The sequence below is a fragment of the Toxorhynchites rutilus genome, chromosome 1 (assembly GCF_029784135.1).
Source record: "Toxorhynchites rutilus septentrionalis strain SRP chromosome 1, ASM2978413v1, whole genome shotgun sequence".
Taxonomy (NCBI): domain Eukaryota; kingdom Metazoa; phylum Arthropoda; class Insecta; order Diptera; family Culicidae; genus Toxorhynchites; species Toxorhynchites rutilus.
The window spans coordinates 187,063,088-187,078,336 of NC_073744.1; the positions used below are offsets into that span (position 1 = coordinate 187,063,088).

A 15,249-nucleotide genomic window follows, 5' to 3' on the forward strand; every position below is an offset into this window, starting at 1 on the left:
CTGATCAAAGTTGTAATTCAGATGGATTAGAATCACCCTCGCCGTGGAGCTCTGAATCGAATCGAAACCAAAATTCAGAAGCCAATTGGCGAGCAGCTCGAAGTCATCCCACTGAGGTCGCCACATAGCGAGAGGGAGCGATTTGAAGATGTACATCGCAGACTGGTCGGCAGAGCCGACATCTTGTTTCAACGATTGGAGTAAATTCGTCACAAGCGAAGGATATTTGGTAACTATGTTGAGGAGCAGATCTTTGACTGCCTTGTAGCAGAAGTCTTTGGTGTATTCGTTGAGATAGCCAATCTGAAAAGGAGAACAAATCGATTAGGAGACAAATTTAAAATCAATCAAAGGCCTAGACTTACATCGAACAAATTGAGTGTCACGGCTTCCACAAATTCGATATCGGATGATTCCCTCGCAAGTGCCATACTTGAAAACACTTGCAGCAAATAATACAAATCTTCCGACGGCATCTCGAACAAGCTATTTCTGAACTTGTCCCGTCGATCGTCCCCTATACACTTTGTTCGGAAATCGCTTTCCACGTCGGAGATTAGTTCTTCGCTGAATTCGTTCATGTGGAGGCAATAGTAGAGCTTCCAGAGCGCCTTAACACTGAGCTGATCGAAGGGAAGTCCGGTCAGATATTGCCACGTCCCGATCTCCCGCGATCGGTAGATAAACTGTGCGGATCGAACGACAAACACGTCGAATTCCAGGCTTATCCTTGCCGTCTGATATGGATCCAACACTGCTTCTCCGCTCGTTAATCGTTCCGACAGTAGTCGATAAAGATCACTTACGTAGAAAACCGTGTGTTTGATCAATCTTGCCAATCTTTTCACGAACTGTCGGTACCGTTCGGTGTTATACGTAATCAAACCATTGCCGAGCAGCTCGACCAGAGTCGTACCAAACGCAATCACCTTCAGCAGATACCTTCCACTTAGATCGTCCTCATTCATCCTAAAACTACCATCCAGTCTTCGATCGACTAGGCTGATCACTTTGTACACACACCCAAACGGAACTTGATCGATCAGCGCCACGAGGTCGGCCTCCTTCAAATCGGGAACCGATTCCGACTCGGAGTAATCCTCCCCGTCGCTGTCCACGATTGCCCACATTTCCTCCTGCACAACGTCGATCGAGCGATTCATGTCCAGTTTTAATTTCTGCAAAAATTCACTCCGCTTCTTGATGGGCAGCAGAATCGATGCCAACGCCACCAGAGCGTGCTGGAACTCGGCACTGTCCCACACGAACCCATCCCCGGTGGGCAGCTGAACCAGCGGACTTGCCCAGTCGGCTATACCGCTGGGACTTCGGAGCACGTGAAACAGCACGAACAGATGATCGTGGGCCGTCGCAATGCGTAACTGCGTGGCCACTAGGATTCCCGTCCAGGTTTTCACGTCCGCCAGAAAGCGCCGATCGGTGATGCCTTTCCGGAGGAAGCTGAAAAGAATTGATATGCACAGTCGCAACTCGCCGATCGCCCCGGGAAGTAAGCTGGGATCGGAACTTTCATTGAGCACAACGGGTGCAGCTGCAGACAGGTTCGACAGCAGCGGGTGAAGATTTAGGGTTTCGAAAATTTTTTGCTGGATTTTAGCACGGGTGGCTTCCACTTCATAAGTGCACTGGTTGGCTTGCACGCAGGATTGCTTCATGAGATCGTTGAGATTCGTGGTTAAATCGAACAGCGGTGTCTGTTGGAGACTTGCGACCCTGTAATACAACAAGAGTATCTAAACAAACATTGAAATGAAGAAAAAAAACTAGGGGAGGGTTATATCTGTGGTATAACCGCAAGGTCAACGTAGGACTATCTTTGGTTCAGTGACCGTTCGTTCGAAGTTGCATTTGAATAAATTTCCAATGAATGAATGAAATAATATTTTTGGGGGGTTTTCAAAAATGAGAGTGTTAGGTTGGAGACACAAGATTTTGAGCTCAATACCTCTTTGTCAACTGAACGAAATGACACGATTTTTAACTTCATTCGGTGGATAAGCAAACTATTAATAGAGTCGAATGAACGACAAATTATTTAAATCACAAAAATCTATAAATATGGGTACCTGCTTGAGTCATGATCATCAGTCATGATTAATATGAGGGTGGTGCAAGACACAGCTAGCAAAGTAAGATTATCGTTCGCTTTGTGCACGAAGTCGTCGAACAAGTTTTATGTAGCGAAGGCAAAATATTCAGCAAAAGAAGTAATTGCGCAAAACTGAAGCCACTTCGAAAATTATTTTAGAATGCATCGAAATTTTTGTAATAGATTATGTTCTTCGTTACAAATAAATTTGATGAACGTCCTTTTACGTTTGATATGATACCTAGGACTATCAAAATATGTGAACGGAAGAATTGTCAAACGATCATTGTATTTTACTTTTCCCTTTGCGATTATTGCACATCTCATGTTTACGTATTCCTCGAACCGCGAAGGTTCATTCACCTCTAGTATTTGGAATGACGATTTTCCCAGGCTTCTCAGTTGAAAAGTACGTTTCAGGGAAACATGTTTCGGTCTGCACAACGACAAGCGAGTACAAAAATACTCAACACCAACAGCTGCTCATTATTATTTTATGCTTGTAAATGAAATTACTATATTATATTGTTATTTAAACATGACTGTTGAAACATATAAATTTATTTCCGCCTGCTGAATCAAAACAATTCAGAAAACCACCCGACATAAATGCTGATGATTGATAATGGTCCTTTTGTTACCTTTGTCATCGCGAAGAATTATTTCTCGTTGCGCCTATTGGTGGATTTATTTTTATATCCTTGTATGCAAAAAAAAAAATATCTCGGTAGTTTTATCAAAAATTTTTTTGAATTTGATTTTGAACATTGATTTTGAAGTCCGTGTTAGGGAAACACAGCTCGGTGGGAACGAAACTACCCCCGACTTGCATGTATACAGCGTTGCCAATGTTCCAGTTTAAACTGGATTCTTCCAGTTTTTTTCTCCCGATTCAGTCAAACAGTTAAATCCTAAAATCTTCCAGTTTTTTCAAATATCATCCAGTTTTATCCAGTTTTTTTATATGTGTGCTTCAGTTTTGCCCATTTTATGTAAAATGAATTCACGATGTATAAATAATATCCCTCAAAGGGATTCCAGGTGATTTTTTCAAAAGTCTTCACATGGTACGAAAAAATGTCTTCAAATGTATTCACAATCATATTGGAGGAAACTAAAATTCATAACTTAATTTTGAACAATGTTTGATAGCTTCTTCAATGTTTATTCTAATAGGTATTGTTATATAGCACATTTCATTAAACTTACTTTGAGTTTTTGATGTTTATTTCAATAAATATGAACAAAGAATATATATTGCAACTACATACTAAATTTTATAAGTTTAGAAGTGATAATTGGCTTGATAAACCGTTGATTGATTGAATATAGCCCCAGTTCTTCCGCTGAAACGGAACTGTGATAACTCAATTTGTTTATTTCAGCCTTCAAGTTTTGGTTGTGACTAAAATCATATCCGTAAGACTAATTATTGAAACGATATGTAACCGGAAAACCGTCGATTCAAGAAGTGGTCATTTGAAAGATCTCGGTTAATCTATTGTATAGTTCAGACCCGAAAAAATAAAAATACAACGTCACAATCATCCGAATTCTCGGGCGCAAATAAGCTAATTTCTTCTAGAGATGTACTCAGACCGCTTGAAGTTCTTCAGGATTTGAAGTAAAAACCGCTTTGTTGTTGAATTCATTCTTTATGCTTGTGGATTTTCTGCTTGGAAAAGTTTGAGAAAAGCAAGTGAATAACCCCGAGACAAAAGTCTCCCTCAATTACTAGGAACAAAAATAAACAAGTGACACTGATAAAAAGGCGAGCGAATGACACTGTGATAAAAGTCTTTTGACTATATTTTCGGCCAAAAGTTAGAATTTCATGGAAATAACATCTCTTAAACCACGTACGCTATCATACTGAAGTGTTTTCACATATTTCATAATGTCTTCAAAATGTAATCACAAAATGAAATGTCTTCAAGACATTTCTGGCATCTCTGATCCCTCACTCATCCTTCCTATCTCGATCAATTTTATTTTTTTTCTTTCGCATTGGATCTATCATTCGTTTCTTACACATTCAACTTAGTGTTTTCCTCTTGTTTCCGCTTCCGGATTCAGTGCGTGCTACTCTGTCTTTGAATTTGTATTAATATCATATATTCTGGGTTCCACAAAACATTCTGAAGATCAAATCAATTGAACTAACATTTCAACCCCAACTGGCAATGTACATAGCAAGAAATCTTACCCACAATGGTTCAAAGAGCCTGTGTGCTATGCTGGCGTTGAGTTTACATAATCATCAAATGTTATAAATACTCCAAATAATTCTAAAGTTCAGATGATCATAGAGTCAATATAGTCGGTGTTAAGTCAGAGAAGATCAAGTCGCAAAATTGAAAATTTCGAGTTATTGATTGCATTAGGTTAAGTATTTCGTAAGCTACATTCCACATTTATCAAATTTGTAAATCACTCGTGCAGCAGGAAATCTCATTTAGATCTTGATAAAATACCAAAGAATAATAACAAAATTGAAAAGAAATAGCTTTCAAATACCAGTATTTCATAATTTCATTACCAAAGTAACACTTTATCAGTGTTGCTTTGGTATTGGAAATGCTCATTTTAGTATTGGAATAATATTGTAGGACTTGATAAAAAATTATTCCAGTATTTCAATATATAGATCTGCTCGAATATGATTAATTAATTGTTTTTGCCATTTTATGAACTACATATAAATACTACACGAAGCTTTGAAGGAAATCCTATTGCTCAATCATTAGAATGAGTAAAAAAATCATTTTAGAGTCGATATTTTTAAAAATAAAACGGTTTTACAGGATCCAGTTTTCTTCCAGTTTTGACGTGGGACTACGTCTAACCGGAATATACGGGGGGTAAAATGAAAACCTAAACACAGAACATGCAGGAAAAAATGCAAGATTTCGAATGCTTATAACTCGAACATTTCTTACTGGATCGGAGAGATATTTGCATCAATTGATAGGGAATATTTCTACGCATCTATCGCAATTAATAAAATGTTATTTTTCATTAGATAAACAATTGAATAACTGTGAAATGTTGAGCGTTATCTAAACGCCCTAACTGCCTCGTTTTGATTGGCCCGATTTACGGTTTCCCCAACACGACCATCAAAACCAAGCAGCCTTGTGGAAATCGGCATTGCAAATACATGGAAGTATGGGGACTTTTGTTCTCACTGAAATATGTTCCCTAACACGGACTTCAAAACCAAGCAGCGTTGGAGAAATCGGCATTGAAAATACATGAAAGTAGGGGGGAGCTTTTGTTCCCTAACAGAGATTTCAAAACTAATGTGCCTGGGGAAATTGGCATTGCAAATTCATGCAGGTCGGGGTTTTTATTGTTCTATAGAAGTTGAAGTTGTTGATTCATGCAAGCCGGGGGTACTTCTGCACCCGCAGTTTTGTTTTGCATAGCGGGTACGAACACAACGTTTTTGCGCGGTTATTCAAGATTGCATTGAAGGATATACCTTCACATGTTCTGCTCAAAGAATTTCTACGCACACCATTTGATGATTAGGCAAAATGTTGATAACCATTTGCTGCGATAACGCCTATTGATTAAACAATATGCGTTTAAGGTACATGTCCGAAGCTGAGTACCTGAATCAAATCAAGCCATTCGCAGTTCGAGAAGTACATACACAAACATACGCAAACTTCAGGGGTAAAAGTAAAATAAATAATCGTTTGATAATTCTCCCGTTCTCATATTTTGTCCTAGGCATCATACCAAATGTTAAAGGACTGTCATCAAATTTACTTGAAACGAAGAACATAATCTATCACAATGCATGAATCGACCTTACATAGCCTTTGTTCAATCGTTTTACTCACATTTAATTGAGTTGGGAAATTGTTTCATTTAATCAAAAATTTAATAAATACAAACAAATGATTGCTAAGCTAACATAGTCCCACGTCAACCTTGCGGTTATATCATAGATATAACCCATCCATTTTTTTTAAGAACAATCTTCCAGTTTTTTGAAAAATATTATTGGCAACCCTGCTTGTATATTTGCAAAGCGGATTTCCACAGGTACATCGATGTGTTGGGGAAACCGTAAATCGGGTCAATCGAAACTTGGCAGTTAGGGCGTTTAAATAACGCTTGACATTTTACAGTTATTCAGTTGTTTATCTTATGAAAAATAATATTTTATTAATTGTGAAAGACGCGTAGAAATATTTCCTATCAATTGATGCAAACATCTTTCCGATCTTCCCGATCTGTAGCGAATTGCTGACCACCAAGTAGGTACAGGGTCTTTCAGATTAAACGCTCACGCAACAAATTTCAATGACTTCTACAAAAGTGAGCTGATTTTTATTTAAAAAAAACGAAAACAAATCTTTTCGATGTGACCACCCCTTTTCTCGATAACGCGTTTTAAACGGTGAACAAAATGCTTCATGCACAACTCTAACATTACGTCTTCGATGCTTTTGAAAATCCGAGTTATTTCTTCTTTAAGTTCCCCCTTCAAGTTTTGTGGCTTATTAACATAGCAACGGTCCTTCACGTACCCCCAGAGGAAGTAATCGACGACGAGAAATGTTGAAATTCCTACCATATGAGCACCAAGTTTCATCAAGGCTTCGGTTGTCGAGTAATACGATTTCACTAAAAATACACGTTCTTGTAAATTGAACATCTTGACACTAAAAACAATCCGATCAGACTGAATGAGTAGCCGAATATTACCATCCCGAAGTGAGGAATGCAGTGTTACCATCGACGAAGCGTAATTTTTTTTTATAAAGAGCTATTCGATTTTTTGATTTTTTTTTAGCGTTTTATCTGAAAGACCCTGTGTAATCATCACATACTCCCCAATTAATATTCGATGCCAATGTCGGATTGCAAATGGTGGCATCAATAATTGATTCTCGACCATCTCTATGAAAAGGGCTGGAGGAGCCTTCGTTGATCAGTTTCACATTCACCTCTGCCAGGGCTTTCAGGAAACTAAAACACCTCTCTCGTTGGTAACTCTATTCTCCCACTCCACTGCCCATGCGTTGAAGTCTCCGCCGATGACTATGGGACTTCGTCCGATGAACTCGTCTATTAGGTTATAGAGCATCTGATCGTACTGCTCAATCGACCATCTCGGGGATGCATAGCAGCTGCAGAAGAAGATTCCGTTAATTTTGCCAATCACGAACCCGTCGTATATATTGGATACAACTTTCTGGATCCCATCCCAATATCTTCCCAATGTTGTAATTTTGGTTATTCTAGCTTCATCGGTTACTCAATTTCCGTTGTCTGGAGGTATTTGATACGTCTCTGCTGCGATCGCCCCATCGAATTTAGTTTCTGATGCGGCTTGCCATAGCAATTGGACAAATCGATCCGAACTCCTACTCCACCTGCCTCGACGCTCTTCAGCAAAAGGTGGGACCAGAATGCCGCGCTATGCGTCGCGTTGCTACAATTGTGCTTTGACACTTCATTTTAAATATGTGTGTTTCCATTTAGTCGAACACAATAATGCGTTGCTTCATTAGCATCGTTGTACTAAATGCTAACATTTGTTCTAACAGGTTGCGCTGAGTTCGCGATGACAGTGACATGGTGTCGATGTCTGGTGGCAACTTCAAATCAGCGCCATAATTTGGGTCCTAAACTCGTTAGTGAAATCTCTATCAGATTAGAAGACACGAAGCCGGTTTTTAAATTCTAAAATTTGAATGAAAATTTTCACATCATGTTATTTGATTATTTTAAACACGTGTTTCTGACTTTCATTCAACCATATGGCTAAACAATTCCAACATTGTTGCTGAATTTTTTCATCATAATATAGAGTTGTCTTCAAAAACAATTTTCGTATGAGACTTTTTCATCACCTGCAAACAAAAATGTAGAATACTATTTTGATATAGAAAATCTAATTTTCATTCGTAAATTTAATTTTGAAAACGTGTTCATTCCGACTGAAAATCAGCTATTCTTTCACGCTCCCCTAAACTAGTAATCGAAGCTCAATGCTGCCAGCGCGGATATGTCAATGTGTTGTTTTTAAAAACATTCAATTAATCCGTAACCACAACAAGAACAAGATTTTCATACGAATTTTATTTTGTTTTTGTTTACATGAAAAGTGGTGACGCGAATGCTAGGTTGTGACTGCAAATCGACAAACTGCGTCGGGCGAATGTTTTAGTACAGAACGCAAGCAATGAAAAGTAACGCATAACGCGGCATTCTGTTTCCACCTAAACCGCGTCTGCTTTCAACAACATCGAACGACGTTCTCGGTGGATTTCCGAGCGGTGTAGCATACTAACTAACCTCAATTCCAATTAAACACAAAACATCCTGACCCTCATTCTTTCTCATCCTCAATTCCGCATTCTTATACATAACCACTTTTCCGCATACCATATCTAACAACATTTACATTCGTCAGCAACTTTTGATTTCCTTACGGAAATCCCCCAAACCAACTGATTTCATAACATCGGCTGAACGCTATTATGGTACACCAAACTTCCCTGTATACGACCTCCAACAACTAACAACAATAACTTACCGCCCCGCTCGACGCTTGTCGTAGACAACAATAATGATAATAAATAAACATGTAATATCATATGCGAACTTAGCTCGTAAGTTAGTTGGTAAGAGAAATACACTCTTGTGACAGACATCGACTCGTGAATTACGTTAAATCCGAAATCCGAGCATGCCAAAGGGACAAGCATGTAACATGGCGACCGCGTATCATGATCCTGTGTCATGGCGACCATTGACACTCTGCCTGGCGGACCAGGCAGAGCGCGAACGGCAGTGAATTAGTGTATGGCGATCTGTGATAGTTTACATATACGTCAGCGGGTGCCAATTTATATACAGATTTGGAAGATTTCAATAGTCTGTTAGCCTGATTTTAAAGCAATTTTCAAGCTGTTGAAACAATTTTTCGAGTCAATAAGTAGCAAACTCTTGAACTCTCAACTCTTGAACATTTTTTTTTCTATTAAAATAATTATCATACCACTCCGTTCATCCGATAAAGGGGTATTAACGATCGAAACGAAACTTACATCCCGTTACAGAAATGAATGACGAAGTCCTACGTCAAAAATGCACCCCATACTTACGTGGCTTGACAACTGGTACGCAGCACAGTTCCGTCACGACATTTGCCTGATGCGTAAAATGTCTGTTCCTTCAAGGTCCACAGTTCCGCAGCCAATTCCTTGCACTTCCGGCGAAGCGCATCCAGTTCCAGCTGATTCAGATTCAAGTCAGCTCGGGCTTTCGCATATCGCTGCAACAGTTGATACAATGGATGATTCATGCAGAGGCTGTTGGGCTCCAGCTCGCGACCGATGAATTCCTGTTCGAAAGCCTCCGCCGAGCGGAGCTGGTCGTCCAACCGGTAGAACATGGCCAGCTGGTCTCGCGTGAATGGCTCTATCGCCTCCGTGCTTTGGGTTACATTCAACCCAGCGGATGGCTGCTCGGTAAACCGCAAAGCGGTTAAATCCGGATAGAGAGGTGCTTGAACAGTTTGCGCCACAGTTTCATTGGATTGCATCATCATTGGAGGCGCTGATGGTGCAGTCGCCTCAGCCGACAGTTCTTCTTCCTGCCATTTCGTTTCCGGATGGGGCGATTTTTCAAAGTCTGTCGGATCTTTCTCATCGCTCAGCTGGATGACTGGTGCTTCATCCGAGGTTGAAGTGCTGGGAAAGTCTATGTCAACCGTGGACAGCGGATCGGGCGACTCGTCCAACTCCAGAAGATCATCCACGGGAACATCCGGCAAAACGAGTGGCACATGTTTGGATTTTTTCTGCAAGGATACATAACTAGTATCGGAAGCGAGAATCCAAATGCGCATTAAGAAGCGCCTTACCTTTGTCTTAGGTTTCTCTAGGGTCGCCATATTCAATGATTTGATTAAAGCCTTAAAAATGTATTCTCCGAAACTACCCGCTAAACACGAGAGCGTCTCAGTTGCTTATTGCAAAGCAATGCTCTATCCTAACTCGAACGATATGACCACAAAACCTTTTGTTTTGATTTTCTTCTAGCAAATTTGCAACCATGAAGAAAGAGCAAAAACGAAGTCACTCGAGACAAATAAACAAATCGCAGTTTGTATGTAACTTCAACTCATATATCATTCCGACGATCACTAGCTTTCTTTTCTAATCGATATTTCGTAACTGAACTGTAACAGAACGTAATAATAGCAATTCGAAATGTTCTATGACTAATTTTTCAAATAATTTCAGACAGCTCCATCAACGATATCACTTTGTTTTGTTTTCGATTTCACGGTCGGCAAAACACTGAACTCATTCGCGAGAGAACTGCGTTGAGAGAACCAGAGTGACTGCAGAATGGTGATTGTTTATGGATAGTTGTTTATCATTCTTATAGCGAAAATTTGAAAAATATTAAAATCTTCACTAATCTCCAGTCTGAATTCCAATTGGTCGGTGTAAGGTCAGAGGGGACCAAGTCGTAAAATTGAAAATTTTGAGTTATTGATTACATTTGGTTAAGCATTATGTAAACTACATACCACATTTATCAGATTTGGAAAATTCCGTACACAGCAGGAATAACGGATCGAAATTGTTATGATTGATCAACGAAAACCCCCCATAGTATGCAGTAAGAGCGGACCATATACCATTTACCATGGCGAAATGGCTCTATATCATGTGCAGACAGAATGGACCATGTGACAATCATTTGTATATTGAATTTAAACCATTTTCAGGCGCCGAATTCAAACCAACAAATGTGGTACCCGTTAGTGTAAAATGTGTACATTCTGAGTATATAATATATAATAAAAATAACTCGGTCCACTCTGACTGAACGGATCAGTGAAAAATGCTGGTCTTCGGTGTAAATGATCGCAAAATGTGCTATTTCAGAGTGCGGTTTAGACTCTAGTGATGACAATGATATTGAATTTGACGATTCTGTTAAGGAATACTGCTTAATATGATTGAAAATGGAAAGTATATGCTTTATAATGCAAGCCGTGCAATTATACTCATGCTTGTAGCAAATGGCAGAGAATGTTATGCTGAGCGCAACCAAATATTTATGCAGTTCCAACCTCACACTCCTACTCACTCTAATTTTCTTAACACAATGGTACACTTTGACTCACAACTGTTATTTGATCGAGAAATATTTCGAAATTGTTCAGTCATAGTGAACTAAATCTAAAAAATGCTTCATTTGATTCAGTCAGAGTGGACTATGTACGTATAGGGAGCGAAATAACTGCCTTTTTTGGCGCAATACTAGATGTTTCTTACAATTATCATACGGCAAATATTGCCAAAGAGTAGCTAACTTTTCTGAGAACAATATTGATCGAAAAAATTAAATGGTATGAAAATTGCAGAGCACTGAACTTCAAGTTAGTTTTTCTCGAAATCATAAAAATGTCACATGGTCCGGTCTTTCTTAACACCGACCAATTTCAGATACAAGTGATTATTATTCGCGTTGACGGCATAGAGCTTCGTATTACAAATTGAAGGAGAGAGCATGACAGTTTGGGTTTGCACAAGGAATGAACACACTTTTAAAATGAGATTTTGAATGAAATTTTTTTTACCAAATCAAATTAGCACCCTATGTAAATGAAAATCACTTTTTCCTACAAGGGGTGAAAAAATGTCTTACAAAAATTGTGTCTAAAGATAATTTTATATTATAATCAAGCAAACCATTTATCATGACAATGCCACAATGCAATGACTCATACGGTATGAGGCATGATGTCGACGCCAACCTCTCTCAGTTTCTATTCTGTTTTCGCATTTTTGCATGACATTGTCATGATAAATGGTTTGCTTGATTATAATAGTAAGTTTTGGTGAGAATATCTGAAAATTTATAGAAAATAGATTAAATTAGAATCAGGGCAACGTACTTCAAGTGATTAAATAACACCAAGAAGAAAATTATAGGAGGTTGTGTCCAAGATACGACCGCATTGTTGACGTAGAACTACACTGTTATTTTATATAAGTCGCCATACATTGGTGGCTTGAAACAACTAGGAATATAAACACTTCTCATCATTCTGCGCTATTCTCAAAAGAAACGCTTATGTTAATATTACTGGCCTCGAAAAAAGTTGCATTACTTTCTCATGTTCGAGGGAAGCGCAGCTGTCACCCTTAGTGGAGGAGGTTTTGCTACTGGCAAGCGAAATCTAATCACATACAAAATTCCAGAACATTTACATTTACTTTCTTGGTGACTAAACAAGCGAAATAAGCTCTTTTTGTTAATAACAACCTCAAAAACAGTAGCAATGCTTCATTATTATCAATATTAGCGCAAATGCAATCCTAGTTGAAGGCAGTTTTGCGATCGGCACGCGAACCCAAATAACTTATAACATTCCAGTAAGACATTCAAGATGCTTGGTATTCCCCAAATATTTTTTTGGCGCTCAACCTTAACGCCTGCTCCGCCACAACGTCAGTTGAATGCATTAGTGCATTCTCAAAGGCACCAACGAAGCCCTTATGATGACGGAAAACAAACAATGTTAACAGCTTGGAAAAAAACTGAATTGTGCCACACAGCTTGTTCTCTGCTGTAAGGCTAGGCGCAAATTGAGAAGCGTATAGCGCTCGTAAGCGAACATGAGGCTTCCAACGCTACTCATACGTGTCACAAACGTAGCGTGATGGAGCGCATATTGAGTCGCAGTTTGGTGCCATAACGTGCCACTCGCATACAATGTCTGATTCACACAGAGTTGCGCGATATATTCATTTGCTAACACAATCACCTGATCAGTACAACCATATAGTGCAAAACTCACGGCGCTATACGATTGTTCACCAACACAACCACCACAACCGGCACGACCAGCACGAGAAACTGTGGTTCAGCCACAGCTTCACGCGAGTAGTGTCTCACTAGCGCTCCACCATCTCGCGTCATCTGGCCAATTTGCGCCAATCTATCTGTTTTCATTAGCCACAAAAACAGGCGTTATATCGCGCCAAGTTACTCGCGCTATACGCGTCTCAATTTGCGCCTGGCCTAACACCCATCGATGCGAATTCGCTGATGACTTTGTCAAGAGCGACCGCCTTCACCACCAGCGGGGGGAGCTTGATTTTGATTGCTGTCTGGGTAACGGCGTTTACATTTTCGACCGACGCGCCCAAATCGCCTACTTTGCTGTTGTTAGATGCGGTGTCACACTCGCGAAGGCTCGGTTCAGTGCGAGCGCTTTTCACTGCATCAACATCGCGTGCATCATTAGATGACGCTTGCCTCGAAATTTTAATGCCCCTGGCAAATCCGTTCGTTTTTTGCAGGATTCGAGGCAGTCTTCCTCTTCTTCTTGCTCATCACACATTACGCGAAGCGTCCAATTTATGACGCGGAAAGAAAAACACACGATATGAATAACGACAAAGTTGGATTACCACTGGTGGGGTCCCATCTTAGATCGAAGCGCAGCGAAAGCAAAGTGAACTGGATTGCTCAACAGTCCGATGCCGAATGAAAATTTGCCTCAGCGAGATTCACTGTTTATACTCAGGCAAGTATTCCCCTTTCAGTCTTCTACCTTTTCCTTTGTTCACGGAGACTTTAAATCCTACGATTTCCCCTCCGTTGGTCGTCGATAAGTTGTTCGTTATTGACAGCTCTGTTCGGGAAAGCACACAAATGGACAGAACAAATGTATGGGAAAATGGAAACGCTTAAAGTTTTCAGGAACTTTAACCATCTTCATACCAGGGGAATCTAATGTATAGCATATTAAACAAATCTTACGGAATTTCCGATTCGTTTAGTATGTAAATCGCCAAAATCCGTTCGCGACAAAAATAGTTATTAAGTTAACTTTATTTCATAAAAACGTGACCTGTTTTCTGATTTGGCACCCTTAATGAAAGACGTAGTTCTACGTCAAAAAATTTCATGCAAATTTAAGCAATTCGGACCGACTAATATGATAGAGGATAGTTTGCCTCATACAAATTAATGTCGTATCCAGATGTCGACACTATTTCGTTGTCATCGGGTTGTACATCATTTTAAAGCCATGAATTCTTAGGGTGTTCATACACTGTTTGACCTAGGCCAAATCTTTGACTTTTTTGACAGATAAAATTTAATCAACTTGTACAAATATATTGGATACAAATATTTGACCTCCAGACAAACAGTGTTCGGCCGCCACCTTTAGAACTAGAACCGTAACCTTTATCTGTTTAAGCTAGTTTCCTGCATCTTCAATACACTTCTACATCAATTTAATTTGCGTGGGCGGTCATTCGTGTGCTGTATTTCTGGAACGGAAGTGATAATGGGTTTTCAGGTGAAATAAACCCACTTTCATTGTCAACATCACGAATGAAGATTCTTTTCCGTATCAAACACGTATTCTATGTGATAAAGCAACAGTTTTTTTTTTCAATTATGAAAACAGTTATTCAACGAGGGACTCAGAAGGAAAGGGGTGTAAGAGACTTTATCGATTTCTCTTCATTCACTTTTTCTTTAGTTACTAACTCAATTGCAAAAACGTTCCAATTTGAGTTTCCTTTAGAATCCGATAGATGAGATTCTGACCTATCTTCCACATTGTCAAATACAGCTGGCAATGTGTTTACAACTAAGTTATAACCAAAAGAGAGAGAGTCGATGTAGAGAAATTGATGATGTCACTTACACCCCTTTCATATTGACCCCCTCAAATAAAAACGATGTCTGTTTATTATTTCATTAGGTTGGGGAAAAAGTTATCCATTATTTTTGGGTGAAATTCAAAACTATTTTTAATATGCTTTGGATTGTCCGATTTCGATCAAATAAGCACCGTTTTGTTGGAAAATTTATTGTCATTCTAAAGGTAGCTTCATAATGTCTCTATCATAGAAGTCTTGGTCCTTGTTGGGGGAAAACTCTAGCAGTATATTTTTACAATCCCTTCTTGATCTCCTTTTTTTATCACTCTGGAAATTTTTAAATGCGAGAAAAAGGTGATAATTATTACGACGCGCCCCAGGCAATGTTTCAGACATTTTCTCGTTTTATCGAAGAGGCAAGTATGATATTTAAACTTAAGTTGCAACCTTAACAACTACTAAAAC

The 15,249-nt window shown here is 39.2% G+C and overlaps 1 protein-coding gene across 2 annotated transcripts in view; it reads right to left on the reverse strand.

The window, feature by feature from the left end:
* The window catches only part of LOC129773477 (ectopic P granules protein 5 homolog), a 38,440-nt gene extending 27,991 nt beyond the window's left edge, over positions 1–10,449 (reverse strand). Inside the window, exons 1-4 of one of the 2 annotated variants that reach the window (XM_055777340.1) lie at positions 10,002–10,449; positions 9,241–9,938; positions 366–1,734; positions 2–303 (exon numbers count right to left, since the gene is read on the reverse strand). In XM_055777340.1, coding sequence (XP_055633315.1) covers positions 2–303; positions 366–1,734; positions 9,241–9,938; positions 10,002–10,031 — 2,399 coding nt within the window. In that variant the 5' untranslated portion in view covers positions 10,032–10,449. The remainder of the gene's footprint in view (position 1; positions 304–365; positions 1,735–9,240; positions 9,939–10,001) is intronic. The other variant, XM_055777821.1, reaches the window with a different exon arrangement.
* Between the last annotated feature and the right edge of the window lie 4,800 nt (positions 10,450–15,249).